General features: G+C 34.9%; 1 protein-coding gene and 2 long non-coding RNA genes across 3 annotated transcripts in view; 1 reads left to right on the top strand and 2 right to left on the bottom strand.

Annotated features, from left to right (window-relative positions):
* The window catches only part of LOC140045291 (serine/threonine-protein kinase mTOR-like), a 67,090-nt gene that overhangs the window by 2,125 nt on the left and 50,330 nt on the right, over positions 1 to 14,635 (bottom strand). Inside the window, exons 40-53 of the mRNA XM_072090138.1 lie at positions 12,421 to 12,519; positions 12,107 to 12,229; positions 11,589 to 11,771; positions 11,235 to 11,369; positions 10,963 to 11,137; positions 10,537 to 10,672; positions 10,290 to 10,437; positions 10,040 to 10,162; positions 9,722 to 9,804; positions 3,223 to 3,370; positions 2,841 to 2,976; positions 2,447 to 2,503; positions 1,999 to 2,076; positions 1,209 to 1,289 (exon numbers count right to left, since the gene is read on the bottom strand). Of these exons, the coding sequence (XP_071946239.1) occupies positions 1,209 to 1,289; positions 1,999 to 2,076; positions 2,447 to 2,503; positions 2,841 to 2,976; positions 3,223 to 3,370; positions 9,722 to 9,804; positions 10,040 to 10,162; positions 10,290 to 10,437; positions 10,537 to 10,672; positions 10,963 to 11,137; positions 11,235 to 11,369; positions 11,589 to 11,771; positions 12,107 to 12,229; positions 12,421 to 12,519 (1,705 nt within the window). The remainder of the gene's footprint in view (positions 1 to 1,208; positions 1,290 to 1,998; positions 2,077 to 2,446; positions 2,504 to 2,840; positions 2,977 to 3,222; positions 3,371 to 9,721; positions 9,805 to 10,039; positions 10,163 to 10,289; positions 10,438 to 10,536; positions 10,673 to 10,962; positions 11,138 to 11,234; positions 11,370 to 11,588; positions 11,772 to 12,106; positions 12,230 to 12,420; positions 12,520 to 14,635) is intronic.
* Positions 4,128 to 8,543, top strand: LOC140045292 (uncharacterized). Its single transcript, XR_011844567.1, has 4 exons — positions 4,128 to 4,842; positions 7,083 to 7,134; positions 7,471 to 7,575; positions 7,698 to 8,543. It is a non-coding gene; the product is annotated as an uncharacterized lncRNA (long non-coding RNA).
* Positions 8,331 to 9,593, bottom strand: LOC140045293 (uncharacterized). The gene is made up of 2 exons (XR_011844568.1): positions 8,900 to 9,593; positions 8,331 to 8,633 (listed from the first exon to the last, which is right to left on the bottom strand). It is a non-coding gene; the product is annotated as an uncharacterized lncRNA (long non-coding RNA).

Below are 14,635 nucleotides of genomic sequence, written 5' to 3'. Positions count from 1 at the left end.
AAATGTATTGATTTGCGATGAATGGAACATTCCAATCTCTGTTCCACAAGCGTCTATTCCCTCAGGCGTCGTAAAGGCAAGTACTGTATACTCATAACAGAAATTCGATCCATTTTTTTTTTCAGTCTGTGCTGCAGAGGTTGGATATAAATTTTTTTAAACGGATAATGTGCTGGCGTTTTCACTCGCCGTATATTATGTATACATCTTTATTATTGCAGTTAAACCACCCACATCATCACCCTTCCCTCACTGTCATGAGTAGCGTTGTAAAACCAGTAGAGGATAGGCCTACGGTACATCACATGCCCTAAACGCAGAACAACTTTGATGGGTAGGGTAGGAACCAACTTAAGTATGAATTGGCTCTAAGAAACAATTGAAAACCATTAGGCCTAATAATTAAGTGGAGTTATATAATTAATTTTTAATATTTATTGACGATTAAATCGAATTTATGATTTTCCCCGAATAGAGTGTAGTGTAGTGTTGTAAAACATGAAAACAATTAATATTTCGTTACTATGGATAAAGAATATATTTAAAAATTGTTCCTCTTTGCACCCATCCTCTTCCCCACCCCTCAACCCTAATGTTACATACAAAACACAAATTAAGTTTGTTTAAATTTGACTTAAACAATTGGTCTCATTTTGTGACAAGTTTCTCTTTCTGAAGTAAATTCCCAGAGTGCTAATTTTAGTTGAGTACATAAATCACAGTGTCTATTTATTCGTTCCTGTAAACGACATATATTATTGTCCTGCATTATTGTACATTTGAAATCGCCAGTTTTTTAACGCTGAAATGATTATGTATTCGAGAACCATCTGTGGGCAAGACCTAGATGGTACGCGAGCGAAGCGAGCGTACCATCTAGTTTAGACAATTTAGCAAAATACTTTCAAGCTATGCACGGCTCATCAATGGATGCAAGCTGGGGATTTTTACTCAAAGAGATTTAATGAACATATTACCAGTTTGTGGTCCATCGGCTTTGTATTATTATGGTATTGTTTTATTATGTAATGATGTATTAGTTAAAGAGCTTTGTATCTGTAATATTGTACTATATATGTACATTTGATGACGAAATAAAGAATAAATAAATAATATGCCTTAACTTGATGTATTCAAGTTTATCAAAAAAAAAAGAAGAAAGTAAGATGCCAACTGTTTCTATAAACAAATTATTGAGTGCACTTTACCTGTTAACTTCTTGCGTACTCTGTTTATAATTGCAACTGCTTTTTTGTTCAGCGCTTCCGGCTGAATGCCGCTCTCACCATCTAAAACAAAGATTTTTTTTTATCTTAAGCTCTGTCTCCACTATCAAACTTTATGTGACAAAAAAATGTGATGTACCCATATAAGGGCATGATGATGTCATATCACTACTATATTTGGGCACATCACACTTTTGTTGTCAAACTAGTTTGATAGTGTAGATAGAGCTTTAGGGTGTATCTTTTACTTCCATACATAAGTTCCTTATCTCTTCACATATAGTTTTCTCTAAAAACATTTCATTTCAGTACACTTTGCCTATTAGTATTCTATAACAATGTTTGTTTTTATCATCTGCTTACACATTTTTTATAAAGTTGTATTCATTTCGTAAAATATTATCACATTTTCAATTATTTTTTGTTTGTATCTTTTCCTATAAAATTTCTACTAGAACTGCTTTCCTCTTTTTATACAAATAATCTCTTCTAACACATTTACATTAACATTTTTTCTTATTTTTGTTTTTTTCATATCTATATGCATATTTTATACTTTCATCCGTTTCTTTATACAATTATCTATTAATATTTTAATAAATCCATCCACTTTAACATCTAATATAGGTTTGTCCTATTTATTTTGGCTTTGGGTTTATAAATATCTATGATATCTAAATCAAAGATGATAAAATATATTGTTGGCCATTAAATTGAGATGGCAGGAGCAAGGAGCATTACAATATTACACATCAAATTTGATCATACTCACCATATGATTGCACAGAGGATCCAGGATTGGCTGGCTTCTTTTGAGATGGTGTCTCACCATGTAGTTCATCTGAGATGTCTAGAAAAGAGATCAATACATTCAAAGTAAACTGTAGGTACAGTGTACACAGACAGCTTAAGCTCTGTCTACACTATCAAACTTTATGTGACAAAAAATGTGATGAGCCCATATGGACAGGATGATGTCACATCACTACCATATTTGGGCACATCACACATTTTTTGTCGAACTCTTTTGATAGTGTAGACTTTAGTATACAGTGGAGCACACAATGTTATTGCCACTGTCATATAACAATCAAATTTATTTCTTTATTCATTCAATATATATTTAAGCATCATCGCTACCATATTTGGCCACACTACACTTTTTTTGTCAAACTAGTTTGATAGTGTAGGTAGAGCTTAATATACTAAACTATTATTACCTGTTTGACTACTGGAGTATTCGGTTCGTGATTTTGATCGTTTTCCTTTTGGAGTTGCTGGAAGATAAAACAACAAAGAATAGTATGCAGTTACAAAAGAACCCCTATTTTGGGACATCCTTATTCTAGGGTCACTCATAGGTCACTCATAGGCGGATCCAAGGGTCCCGCCTACAATTTTCAATGCAAAAGATAGTACATTAGTTGACAATTTGTAGGCCCTGGGCCTCATTCAAAATCCTAAAAGTGTCTTCTTTAAGACTATATGGCCTCTATTCAGGGGACACCTTATTAAGAAATAGGACACCTTTTTGGGTCTCAATTACTACTGTAGGTAAAGTTAGGATATTTGCACTACTTATATATAGCATATCAGATGCATAACATAACTTACAGTCCATGAGCCTCCAGTTGAGTAAAGGGTCATAGACAAATGCCTCTAATACGGCCATAATACTGTCCTTGTGTGCTCTTAAAACGTCCATTACACTTTCACACGTGATTCGATAATTACCATCTATACCAGTCACCTATAAATATGTAAATTGCATGTGAAAATTAACATCTATAACCACGTCATCTGTAAATATGTAAATTGCATATGTAAATTAATAACTATATCTGTCACATGTAAACTGATTTTTTTTTCTTTTTCAATGATTTACAATTTAAGCATTACTATTGGTTGTTAAAAAATACGTGTTTAAAATGTATTATTTCAAATTATGATGTAATGTATTTCACAATCTTTAACTAAATCACATGTTGATTTATACCTCCATCGCGTTAATCAGCATGCGTGTCAAACGGAATGGAATCTTCTCAGGGAATTTCTCTCTGGTCATGGCAACTTCAAAACAGTCACCGAAATCAATGTGCAATATCTTACCAGTGAGTCTATCCAACATCAGGTTTGAGGGATGTCTACATTGAGAAAATAAAACATTTTGAATAGTGATGTTTGCAATTTTATTTAATTTTATTTCTTTGTTTGTTTGTCTTGTCTTCGTCCACACTTGGTCTCTTGCGTAGTGTATGTACCGTCTGTTACCCCTGTTTGTCTCTGTCTATGAACATTGATCCAAACTGTATATATTATTATTATATTATAACAACTTTTTTCCTGGTGGAACCTGTCTTAAAGCTCTCTGAGCTTATTTGATTATAAGGCATTAACTATTAATTTGATTCATATTTTGTTAACATATTTTGAATTTTGCTTTGTGCAAATAAATAAAATGAATGAACGAACATACAGCACATCTAACAGCAATATCGCCAATTACAGGATGCCTTAACGAGTATATATATATATATATGTATATATATATGATGAGTTTGTGACAGTGGCTGTGTGTGTGAACTAGTACACTGGGGTAACACCCTACTAGACGTGAAAGATGTACAAGGTTCTTTAAAGTACACATGAGCCAGATGTGTACACTGGAACTATGGTTTATAGTCTTTATCCGGGAAGACTAGTTCTACCTCCAGAATCATGGAGCGAGTGAGCCTCGAACCATTGAAGATGATATGACTACATCATCATTCGCGGTACTTTACGTACCATTTATTTGTATCAACAGAATATATATACACAGTATTTCTTTCACAAGAATATTTCTTAAAGTTTAATACAAATCATAATGAACGGAAAACGTATTTGATACAAAACGGGTATGCAATGAGCCGAAGCTCTTAAAATGGATATGAAAGGGTTCCTAGCAATATCATTTTATTGGCTCAACGTGTAGATCAATCAGTTTTAAGCTTGCCATAGTCATACTTAATGTTTTGGAGGACGACAACGCCCTCAAAACGCCCCTGAGAAACCTGTGAAAAACTTTTTGTGACGTCACTAAAAGTTATTTTTGTATTACAGAGATAGGAATTTAGCAGTAAATCATTGATTGATGCAAAAGCATGGTAGTAATTACTTATTGCTTTGATATTTTTATTCTTGGATAAGTATGTTAGCCTAATCGAATAAAATTAATTCATATTATCAACCAATTTTTTTTTTAAACGGATTTTAATTTCGTTTTTCAAGGCCATCTTTTACGAAATTCATAGCCAAATGCCTATCTTGCTGGGTACACGGAGTTATTTTGCGCATGCGTGAGAATCACAGAGTCGACCACCTTGGCCTCTCTCTCAACCCTCCTCGCGAGCGATGTTTATTTCGCTATTTATTATACACGTATTATTGAAACATTCATTTTATTATTATTTCGTTGTAATTAACTGAAATTGATGGAAATTCGTCCACATCGTCTTGTTAACACGGGTGTTAACATCGTTTTGAAGAAACGGTTGGACGAGTAAATGGTGTTTGACAATGCCATGGCCTGGAGCTAGCTAGGCCTAGTGATGACTGCTGGATACGGTGTTTAGTCGCCCGGCCGCGATTTTTTTTTTCGTACATAAGTTGGGGACCCCCTGATGAAACGTCACAAAATAAACATGAATAATTCATCAGTTAAATTTGTTGTTCCGTGTGCACCCAAGCGTATAGCAACAAGAAGTGATTATACCATGGATTAAAGAATAGAAGGATATGCATCGACGGTGACATCAAACGATTTTACAACGCGCTTGCCTATACTAAAGCACTGCTGCCAATCAAACAAACACGTTCATTGAACTCCGTGTCTCTAACCGCGGCCCTCTGTAAAACGCTGCGAATCAACTGTTACATTTTTTTAGACCAAAACGTAACCATGTAGAAATCGTATGCGCAGTCTGAATGTTCTATTGACATGTCTGCGTCGATGATTAATTGATAACAAACATATATTGCTGAATAATTCTGTTTTAGTTTCATCACAATCGGACTACGAAAAGTTCACTTTCTTACGACTGGTAATTTTAGGTAGTTGGTAATATTAATAAAATATGCCATTTTTATATTTGAATTATCATTATTTGCCTGCCATCTTCTGTCATTAAAAATTGCGTTAATCTATAGAATATTAAATTATGCATTTGACCATGTATGTTGTTAGCGTGGCCGGTGTTCAGACATACAACAATCGTGTTTTTTAATATATGGCTAAGCAGTGGTTTCTTCATAAATCTCCTTAATTATCGATGTGATTATATTTAAACTGTAGTGCCTGGTGATTGGCTAGTGGTTATGTCATCCACATCACATCCAATCACCGGGCCTAATTGAATGAAAACAGCGATCCCTGATCCGGGATTGGCTGGCTATGTATAGTTGCGATTCGTTACCTAGCGGTCGTTTTGAAAAGTACACGCAGGGCAAACTTGATCACGAACAAACGAAGTAGGCCTACCTATTATTATTATTCACACAAGAAGTAAGACAACGGTGAGTATTTAAGATTAGCCTAGGCCTACCTAGGCAGTATCAATGTCGGCAAATCATAGGGTTTACTAGCCCAGTTTAGCCTAGTTAGTACAAGGCCTGGGCCTAGCTAGGCTAGCATTCTTGCTGATTTTGTAATTTTACAACAAATGAGACAACTAATAGTTATTGTCTCAGATGTAGGGCTACTACAGGTCATAAAATGCTACTTTAATCATCATAAAAAAATCATTAGCGTAGATCAATCGCGGCAGAAACCAACATAGTCAATAGTTGACCATCTACAAACATCATGCCACCAAAGAACGCGCGAAAGAAGCGTAGTAGCCAACAAGGTTAAATGTCGTTGCACATGTGCAGTAAACAATATATTAGGCACGCGACCGTTTCGTTGTTACCATGCGGTTAATTAAACTGTAACATTGTGGGCGGTCCGCGGTCTGTCGGCGAGAGTCAAGGAACCCTTGATCTCACGTCGATGCATATCCTTCTATTCTTTAATCCATGATTATACACAACTGCGATACGATACTTTCTACAGTAGGCCTAGGATTCTAAGTCAATTCACGTGATTGCCTTCGCGCACTCTTCACACAAAATGTGTCGAGTCAGGCTAATCGACAGCTAGGCAAGACATTAAACTAAGTAGTAATTCATTGGACATAGCCCAAAGAAAGCTTAGACCCACAAGAATAAAGAATGTGTATAATTTGTGTACTGTATTTTTTTAATTCTGCTATTTTATTATCAAACAATATGCATGTACTCAAAGGAACTTTAAAAATGCGCGTATATGAACACATGAGATGGGAAGATTTGACCCACGAGAATTAAAAATGTATTTTTGTGTAATGTTTATTGTTTAATTTTGCTGACTTATTACTCGGATTGTGTCAATCTTTGGTCATACCTAACACACACACGTCACACACACCCACACAGCTACTACTAGAATAGACATGGGTTTAGAGACTAATAATTAGGCCTAATAGTATTAATAGAAACTATAATTTTAACACGTAATTCTTTAGTAATAAAATATATTAAAAACACCATAAACTAAAGGCTGATTATTTCGACAATCCACACAAAACGCCGCTATTCTTCTATGAAATCGCACGCCGCAACAACAGCGGAGATAGGCCTAGAATCGTACCGCACTTGTGTAATCACTTCTTGTTGATATACGCTTGGGTGCACACGGAACAAGAAAATTTAACTGATGAATTATTCATGTTTATTTTGTGACGTTTCATGAGGGGTTCCCCAACTTATGTACGAAAAAAAAAATCGCCGCCCGGCCAGAGAGGTGAGCTGAGAGCGTATGCTCCTTGATGTATCGTTGAGGGTGTTAATGGTAGGCACAATTGTGTTACTGTATTATGTATATACACATTATTTATAAGTACGTTTATTAATATTGTTGTGTGCTGTAGTGTCCTGACTAACGTATTATTAAAATATTTGTTTGTTATTACATGCCGCCCTACTAGCTAGTAGGCTAGGCAACACTGAATACTAAATATTATGATTCCCAATAAAATGAATAGAGTTGGATTTTCTCTAATGTAGTAATAAAGGTTATAACAGGCCAGGCCTAGTTAGGGTATTTCAGCTAGTATCATATACAGTACAATATACAGTACAGTATACAGTAAATAAACAATTCATTTGTATTTTTACCTACCTACAGGTCTATAATTGGAGTGCAATTATGATAATTGATGGACGGGATAAGCAAATGTATTTATTGATTGGAATGGAAGCGCAAATGTTAGAGTAAAATTATAATATTAAGGTAACAGATACTGAGCATTGCTATTTTAAACTGTTGATCAAACCTACATAATACATTATACTAAATTATTATTTTGTTTTGAGGGCAGATAAACATGTGCTTATTCATTTTCCTTTTTTCAGGTGAATAGAAAGATACCCAGAGTACTTTATAATAGATGCTACTTGGATCATGCTTGCACGATACATTCATGCAGTATACTAAGACACCAAGTATAGAATGAGCGCAGACAATTAAAATTACAGAACTAAATATTTATGAAGAATAGTAAAATATGCATAATAGAATTCTTTAGACGCGAGTGCTAGGGTTACAGTCATACTGTAACTATGGTAATGTACTACCAGACAGTACACTAGTAGCAGTGCATCATATAGTGTTTGTTTTTAACCATCTAAATGGGTCTGGGTGTGAGTGGCCGAGCGGTTAAGACAGTGGAACCGTAATCACGTAGCCATAACATCGGCAGGGGTTCGAGGCTCACTCACTCCGTGGTTCTGGTGGTAGAACGAGTCTTCTCGGATAAGGACTATAAACCGTAGGTCCAGTGTACACAACTTGCTCGTGTGCACTTTAAAGAACCTAGTACATCTTCGAGATGAGTAGGGGGTTACCCCGGTGTATTAGTACATCACAGCCACTGATCACCAACTGGGCCCTCTGGGAGATCAGTCTTTGACTGAAGAGGTCACCCAGTATAAAGATAAAACAAACAAAAAACAAATAAAAACAAATATAAACAAATAAACCACTACTGTACTTCTTTTTTTATTTATTTAGCCAAATACTATGTACAATGGACATTTATGAAAGAATCCATCTCTTGAATATGATGGAGCTGGCTGGTGTTGATAGAATTAAAATGTATCACTCAGGTCTCAAAAGTAATTTATGTCCTGTTTGAAAAATCCTGCTTGTTCCAAACTCATTATGATACATTTGTTCAATAAAATTCATTCCACACACTATTTCTGCCATATAATTTGATGTTTACAATTTTATTACTAGTACTATTACAGTTCTTCAAAGCCATCTCATGTACTGTTGATTCCATAAATCTGCAAAGATAAGACCAATAAATGGATGGAAATGTACTATTATTTTTATTCAATCCTACCTCTAGGCCCTATAGTATTATTATATTTTATGACTTGGTAACAAACAGAAAGAGGTTATTATTTAATTACACTACAGTTACTAACTAAACTATAATAATCCTCTCGGCCTCACCTCCTCTGCTCTACTTTAATTATTAGTATTATTATATTACTATATTAGTCAATAACAAAAGTCCGAGCCAAAAACAAGTTCAACACAAGCTTACCTTTTTTATTTACGTCGCCTTTTACATACGTCTACGCCCGCGCCTTGTCCACTTCCTGGAGGTTCGTCGGTGGACCGGCGACTGCTACTCTCTTGTACTGTAGGCCATGGAGTAACTCCATGTGTGTAGGCCTAGCCTACTACTAGCGAATTTAGAAGAAACTATAGTCTACTAGACCTAGCCTAATTTGTAGTCTGCGTGAGTGGTTTAGTGTGAGAAGTACAAATACACACTTTCTTCTTTTCACGTACAATCTTTGCAGACATAACTTTTTATTGATTTGTGAAATATCGATATTTTCTACGACTGCAGCAACAGGGAGCTTGCAACACGCGAGTCTCGTGTAGCATGGGTTTGTTTATTTTGTTTACACCACACAGTCCGCGAACGAGACAAGGCGGTGATTGGACTGTATTAAAATTCATTAACCAATCACAAAACGACTGCTGCCGTGGCTACAACCCCGGGTGTTTCAAACTCTAAATTTGACGATCTCGTACGTGCGTATAGAACGTTCATAAAAATTAAGATGGCGTGCCAGTTGGTCGGCCATTTTGCGGACGTTTTATACCAAAATTTAATTTGTTTATTTCTCAATTTCTACTAGGTATTTGAATCTAATTTTTTGTGTGCTGTTTATTAACATTAAAAGGATTCATACAAAGTCTTTTTTGTGAAATTTTAAAATCCTTTCATATCCATTTTAAACGCATTACCCTATAATTACATTACATACATACATACATAATTACCACTGCTCTAAACTGCTCAGCTAATTAAAACGGATATAATTAATATTTTTATTTTAAATGAAATGCTTACCTGTCTCCAAGACCCAGGATGTACCCAACCATTGACATGACAGCTAAGGATCGTGTGTAGTTGGTCCGTCGATCAAACCAAACCTAAACAAAAAGTAATCTGGAGTTAAACTTTTTAAGATATGACCTCTAACATCTTGACCTCTAAAATTGCATGCATGAGTAAATTTCTTATAGCAATTACCTCTATTTTTTCATAATATACTGCAATTTGTACCACAATACTTGATTATTGTTTCCCAACCAATCAAATGTTTATACTGTAGTAGACATTTCTAAACACACTTTAATTTTGTACAATCTAAAATGGATGCCATACCTCAGAACTTGGACTCTTAAGCCAAAGCAGCTTGGCTAAGTCATCTCCCTGGGTGTGCTCCAATGCATGCTCGAACACCTCTACCTTCTGCATCAAGGTTAGGTGCTCATAGTCTGGTGCCATCTACATATCATAACAATAAGTGGATTAAAGTCATACAAAATAATATCCTGGATTTATATAGCAGTTTTAATGACATAAAAAAATCCATGAGATGGGGAAAAGCAACAATCGTTTTTGTAATACTCACCCTAAGCATTATCCTATGTTCTATGTTCAGCAGTATTTTCTTCTTATCTCTGTAGTCTCTGATGAGGGCGTGAAGCGTATCGCAATGCGGAACCCATCCAATCAAACCGGAGTTTGTTGATAACGGGATGATAGAGTATCGCTGAATACTGTACACAAGAAAAAAGAAAGAAAAATGTCAACTAAAGTAAGAAAGTAAATCTAAAATACTTTTGACAACTTAAGATGTTACTTTTTTGGAGACTTACTCTAAATGTCTTCTAAACGTATCTGGGTTATTTGCTAGTAGCGTGTTGACCAATCCAAACAGCTGCATTACTCTCTCATCCTGACGTAGATCTTCATGTCCCTTCAGTAAGAACATGTACTCCATACCATTACTCCCTAAAAGAAGACAAATTAGGTATTAATCAGATAAAATTATGCACAGTCAACTCTCAACTCTCTCTGAAAACCAGAAACTCTCCAAATACCAGACTTTTTTTGAGGACCAAAAGGTTCCAAATTTATATTTACCATTAAAAACACATTCCGAATACCAGACTTTCCGGAAAACCAGACTTATTTGGCCGGCCCAAAGGTGTCCGGTATTGGGAGAGTTGACTGTATATAGTACACTGTTTAACAGACAAGACAAATTCACCTAAATTTAAGACGAAAAATGCTGCATTTACCAAAAATACTGAGTTTGCGAGGTCGCTGTTTGGATGTGATAACTTGAAGCGACGACTGGACACGTTCGATTTGAATGATAGGCTGATTCGGATCGTATGTTCCAGGTACGGCCAACTCCAGGTGGCGACACATCAGAAGCTTCGGCGATACGTATTGCAACTCCAATTGTGTCATCTATAAAGAAGATAGGGTATATTAGAGATAATAAGAAGGCATTGTTTAATTAAATAAAAAAAAAAAATCAAAGTCAAAGAGAATACGCAAAGCTGACCTGTGGAAGCTGTTTTGAGATCCTTCGGAAGACATGGTAGTAGAGATCCCAGGCCTGTGTCAGGTCCTTCACATTACGTGAACGAGTGTACTTACGGCACCAGTCTTGCGCCTCCATAAGATCTCGACCATAGGCCTAGAAAAGAGATAAAATATAAATCAGTTTTTGTAATAAAATTTTTAATGTAATTGTACTTCATTTTTTAAAAAAGAAAAATTTATATTTGTTGTACAAAACCAAACCCAAGAATAACAGTAACAATTTTTTCTTTTCTTTTTATTTCTCCAGAAATATATATCTGTAAATTTGTTTTTTTTTATAATTTTGAACGAACAAAAACTGAATATCACTTACTTGGTTAAAAGAAGTTTCTTTCATAGTTTGCGGGCCTCTCTCAATCATTGCATGTAACGGTTCCAAGACGCCGAACATTCCTTTGACGCTACGCTCACCGAAGTAAAGACGGGAAGCTTCTTCTAGGCCCTCATGCCACAGCTCATGCCAAAGAATAGCTACTCTAATCAGCTCCTCGCTCACCTATTAAAACATGAATCGTATCATACATAATCTTTTTAAACATACCTAGTACTATAGTAGGCCTACATTCAACAAGCCACCATGTATAATTTCTACAAAAGCTATATAAGAACAATTTTTCATTTGAAAGCAAGAAAACAATTTATGAACATTTTATTTTCTAATTTATTTTAAATTAAATAATTTATTTATTTCCAGAAAAAACTGTAATGTAAAAATGTAAGTAGAACCGGGTAACCAAGAAATTATGTTGCAATGACAAATATAAGTTAAATACAAAAAATGTTGATTGTTAAATGGAAAACTGCAAAATTTGAAGAATGTAGCATACATACCATGACAGCCTGATGGACCAATGTGCTGCTGTGTTCGCACATGTTCTTCAGAATCTTATCGGCTGCAGAATGACGGGCCTGGCTCGTAGACTTAGAAGCCACTGTCAATGGGTAAATCAAAGCCTAGAGAAAAACATAGTTGAAGCTTGAAATTGATGGTCAACTATCAAGGAGTAGAGATGTAGCTTCAAGGTGGTTAACAGGCTTGCCTTCAAATCCCAGGGTACAGGGTTTAATCCTGACCTAGTGCCAGGTTTGTATCCATCCTGTAAAAAACACTTTTCTATATTGAAAGTTACAAATTGTGTTCTTACTTGAGGGTGCTGTTTGCCAATGTCAGTCAGCAGGTCATGAATTAGTCGCCCTACCAGTTGTCGTGGGGTGTCAATACGAGCAATCAACTGAGGTATTACCTAAAATAACAATGAAAACAAAATGTGATGTGCCCATATATGAACATGATGATGTTATATCACTACCATATTTGTGTATATCACTACCATATTTGGGAACTTTTTTTGTCAACCTAGATTGATTGTGTAGACAGAGCTTTAGGGATAAAATATTCATTCCTTCTAAACAACACTTTCAGTACTAAAGCAATGATAGAGAGTTTGGTATAGAATATTAACACATAACAAATATAAAACAGTATTTTAATAAAAAGTGTGCACAAAAATTAGCATACATTTGCATGAAACAACCATCTTTATTGGCTATCATAGAGACACACTTTGCCTAAATTTAAAACCTAAATATAAAAACCTAAATTTAAAACCATCAAGAGTAAAGTTTGCCTGTAAAATGTGAAGAGAGCCCTCAATGACAAAGACATTAGAAATAAAATTGTGTACAATATTATATGACCTAGATTATTGAAAAAACCAAAAGTTGTGAACAGATCGACTAAGACAAATGGTATTAAGGGAGAGTAACCCTAGGGATTTAGAGGTACATTGTTATACAAAACCAAGGAAATTAAAACTTAACTCAATAAATGTACACGATTTACACAATTTCTCGAAGGAGAACTTGTGCTATTGCTAAAACAACTGTTATACATTCAAATTATTTTAGACTGCTTTATAGATTGTGACTGCATGTACTAGTTCACAACTGTCCAAATTTAGTACGGTTGGGAGAGAGGTGTCGATGTCCATTTAATACAGTCAACTCTCCCAATAACCAACACCTTTGGGCTGGCCTATGTCTTGTTTTCTGGAAGGTCTGGTATTCATAATGTGTTTTTAACGGTAAAAAAGAATTGGAAACCTTTCAGATGTGGGAACCTCAAGAAAGTATAGTTTATGGAGATACATTTTTATTAATTTTATAGGGATTATTTTTGCATTAAAAATACAAAAAAAATAATATTGTGTTTTCTGTTAAAATTGAGAAAACTTCAAGCTACAATCCATTTAAAAATAAATTTGATTTATGAAGAAATTGAACAGGATACGGAGAAATAAATAAATTATTCGTTATCTGTATCTAATAATTATCAGATTGACCTCAAAGATGTCAACTACCTAGCTACAGAAATGTGTGAGTGAACTGACATAATGACCTTGGTTTTATCTATCTTAATAAAAATAATAATAATGTATAAGCTAGGGAATGAACTACTGTCGCCATGCTTATATAAATATTAAATGTTCATGCTATGTTAATTAAAATTAAGGGTTAATGTCTTCCTCGTAGATCTGTGCTTTATATCAGTTTTGATGCATCATGTTTCCTGGTTCAATCACTGAATGAATGGGTATTTGTTTGGTATTCAATATGCTAGTTTTATTAACATTGGTGCGCACCCTGGTATGTGTAAACTCCATAGTTTTGCTAGGCGGAGTTACAGTAGAAGAAGCAGAAGTTACAATAGTGTACAATTTATGAGGGGTCCAACATGCCAGTTTTCAAATGTAGTTTTAAAACCTTCCAAGGACCATTCAGGTCGTTTTTATTTATACCCCATTATTTGATGCATCATGTTTCATGGTTTTATCACAATGAATGGGTACAAGCTAGTATTTGTTTGGTAAATTTGATATGCTAGTTATAGAAACACATGGACGTTATAGGTGGTGCGTGCCCCTAGTTTTGCTAGGCAATATTTTAAACCTTCCCAGGACTATTCAGGTTTTATACCCCATTTTTTATGCATCCTGTTTCCTAGTTTAAGTTGTATCAACACTGGGGACTGGTTGGTGCACGCCCTTAGTCAAAGGCAATATAATATAGGTTACATTAGTGTACAGCCTATGAGGTGTCCACAAGAGCGGTTTTAAACTTTTTCAAACCTTCCCATGAACATTCAGGTTGTTTTAATACCAAATCAGTATAGATAAATGCACTATCACTTCTTATTATATATAATTTTTTTTTTATTCATACTGTAATAAAAAAAAGAAAAGAATTTTGTTGTTTGTAACAATATATTTACTGTGAATATGAGCCAGTGAGCAAACATCTGAGCATTTACTTTACTTTTCAAAACAATCTGACACTATATTTATGTTTTTGATAATAATA

The sequence above is a fragment of the Antedon mediterranea genome, chromosome 3 (assembly GCF_964355755.1).
Source record: "Antedon mediterranea chromosome 3, ecAntMedi1.1, whole genome shotgun sequence".
NCBI classification, from domain to species: domain Eukaryota; kingdom Metazoa; phylum Echinodermata; class Crinoidea; order Comatulida; family Antedonidae; genus Antedon; species Antedon mediterranea.
This window is presented reverse-complemented; position numbering and strand designations above follow the sequence as displayed.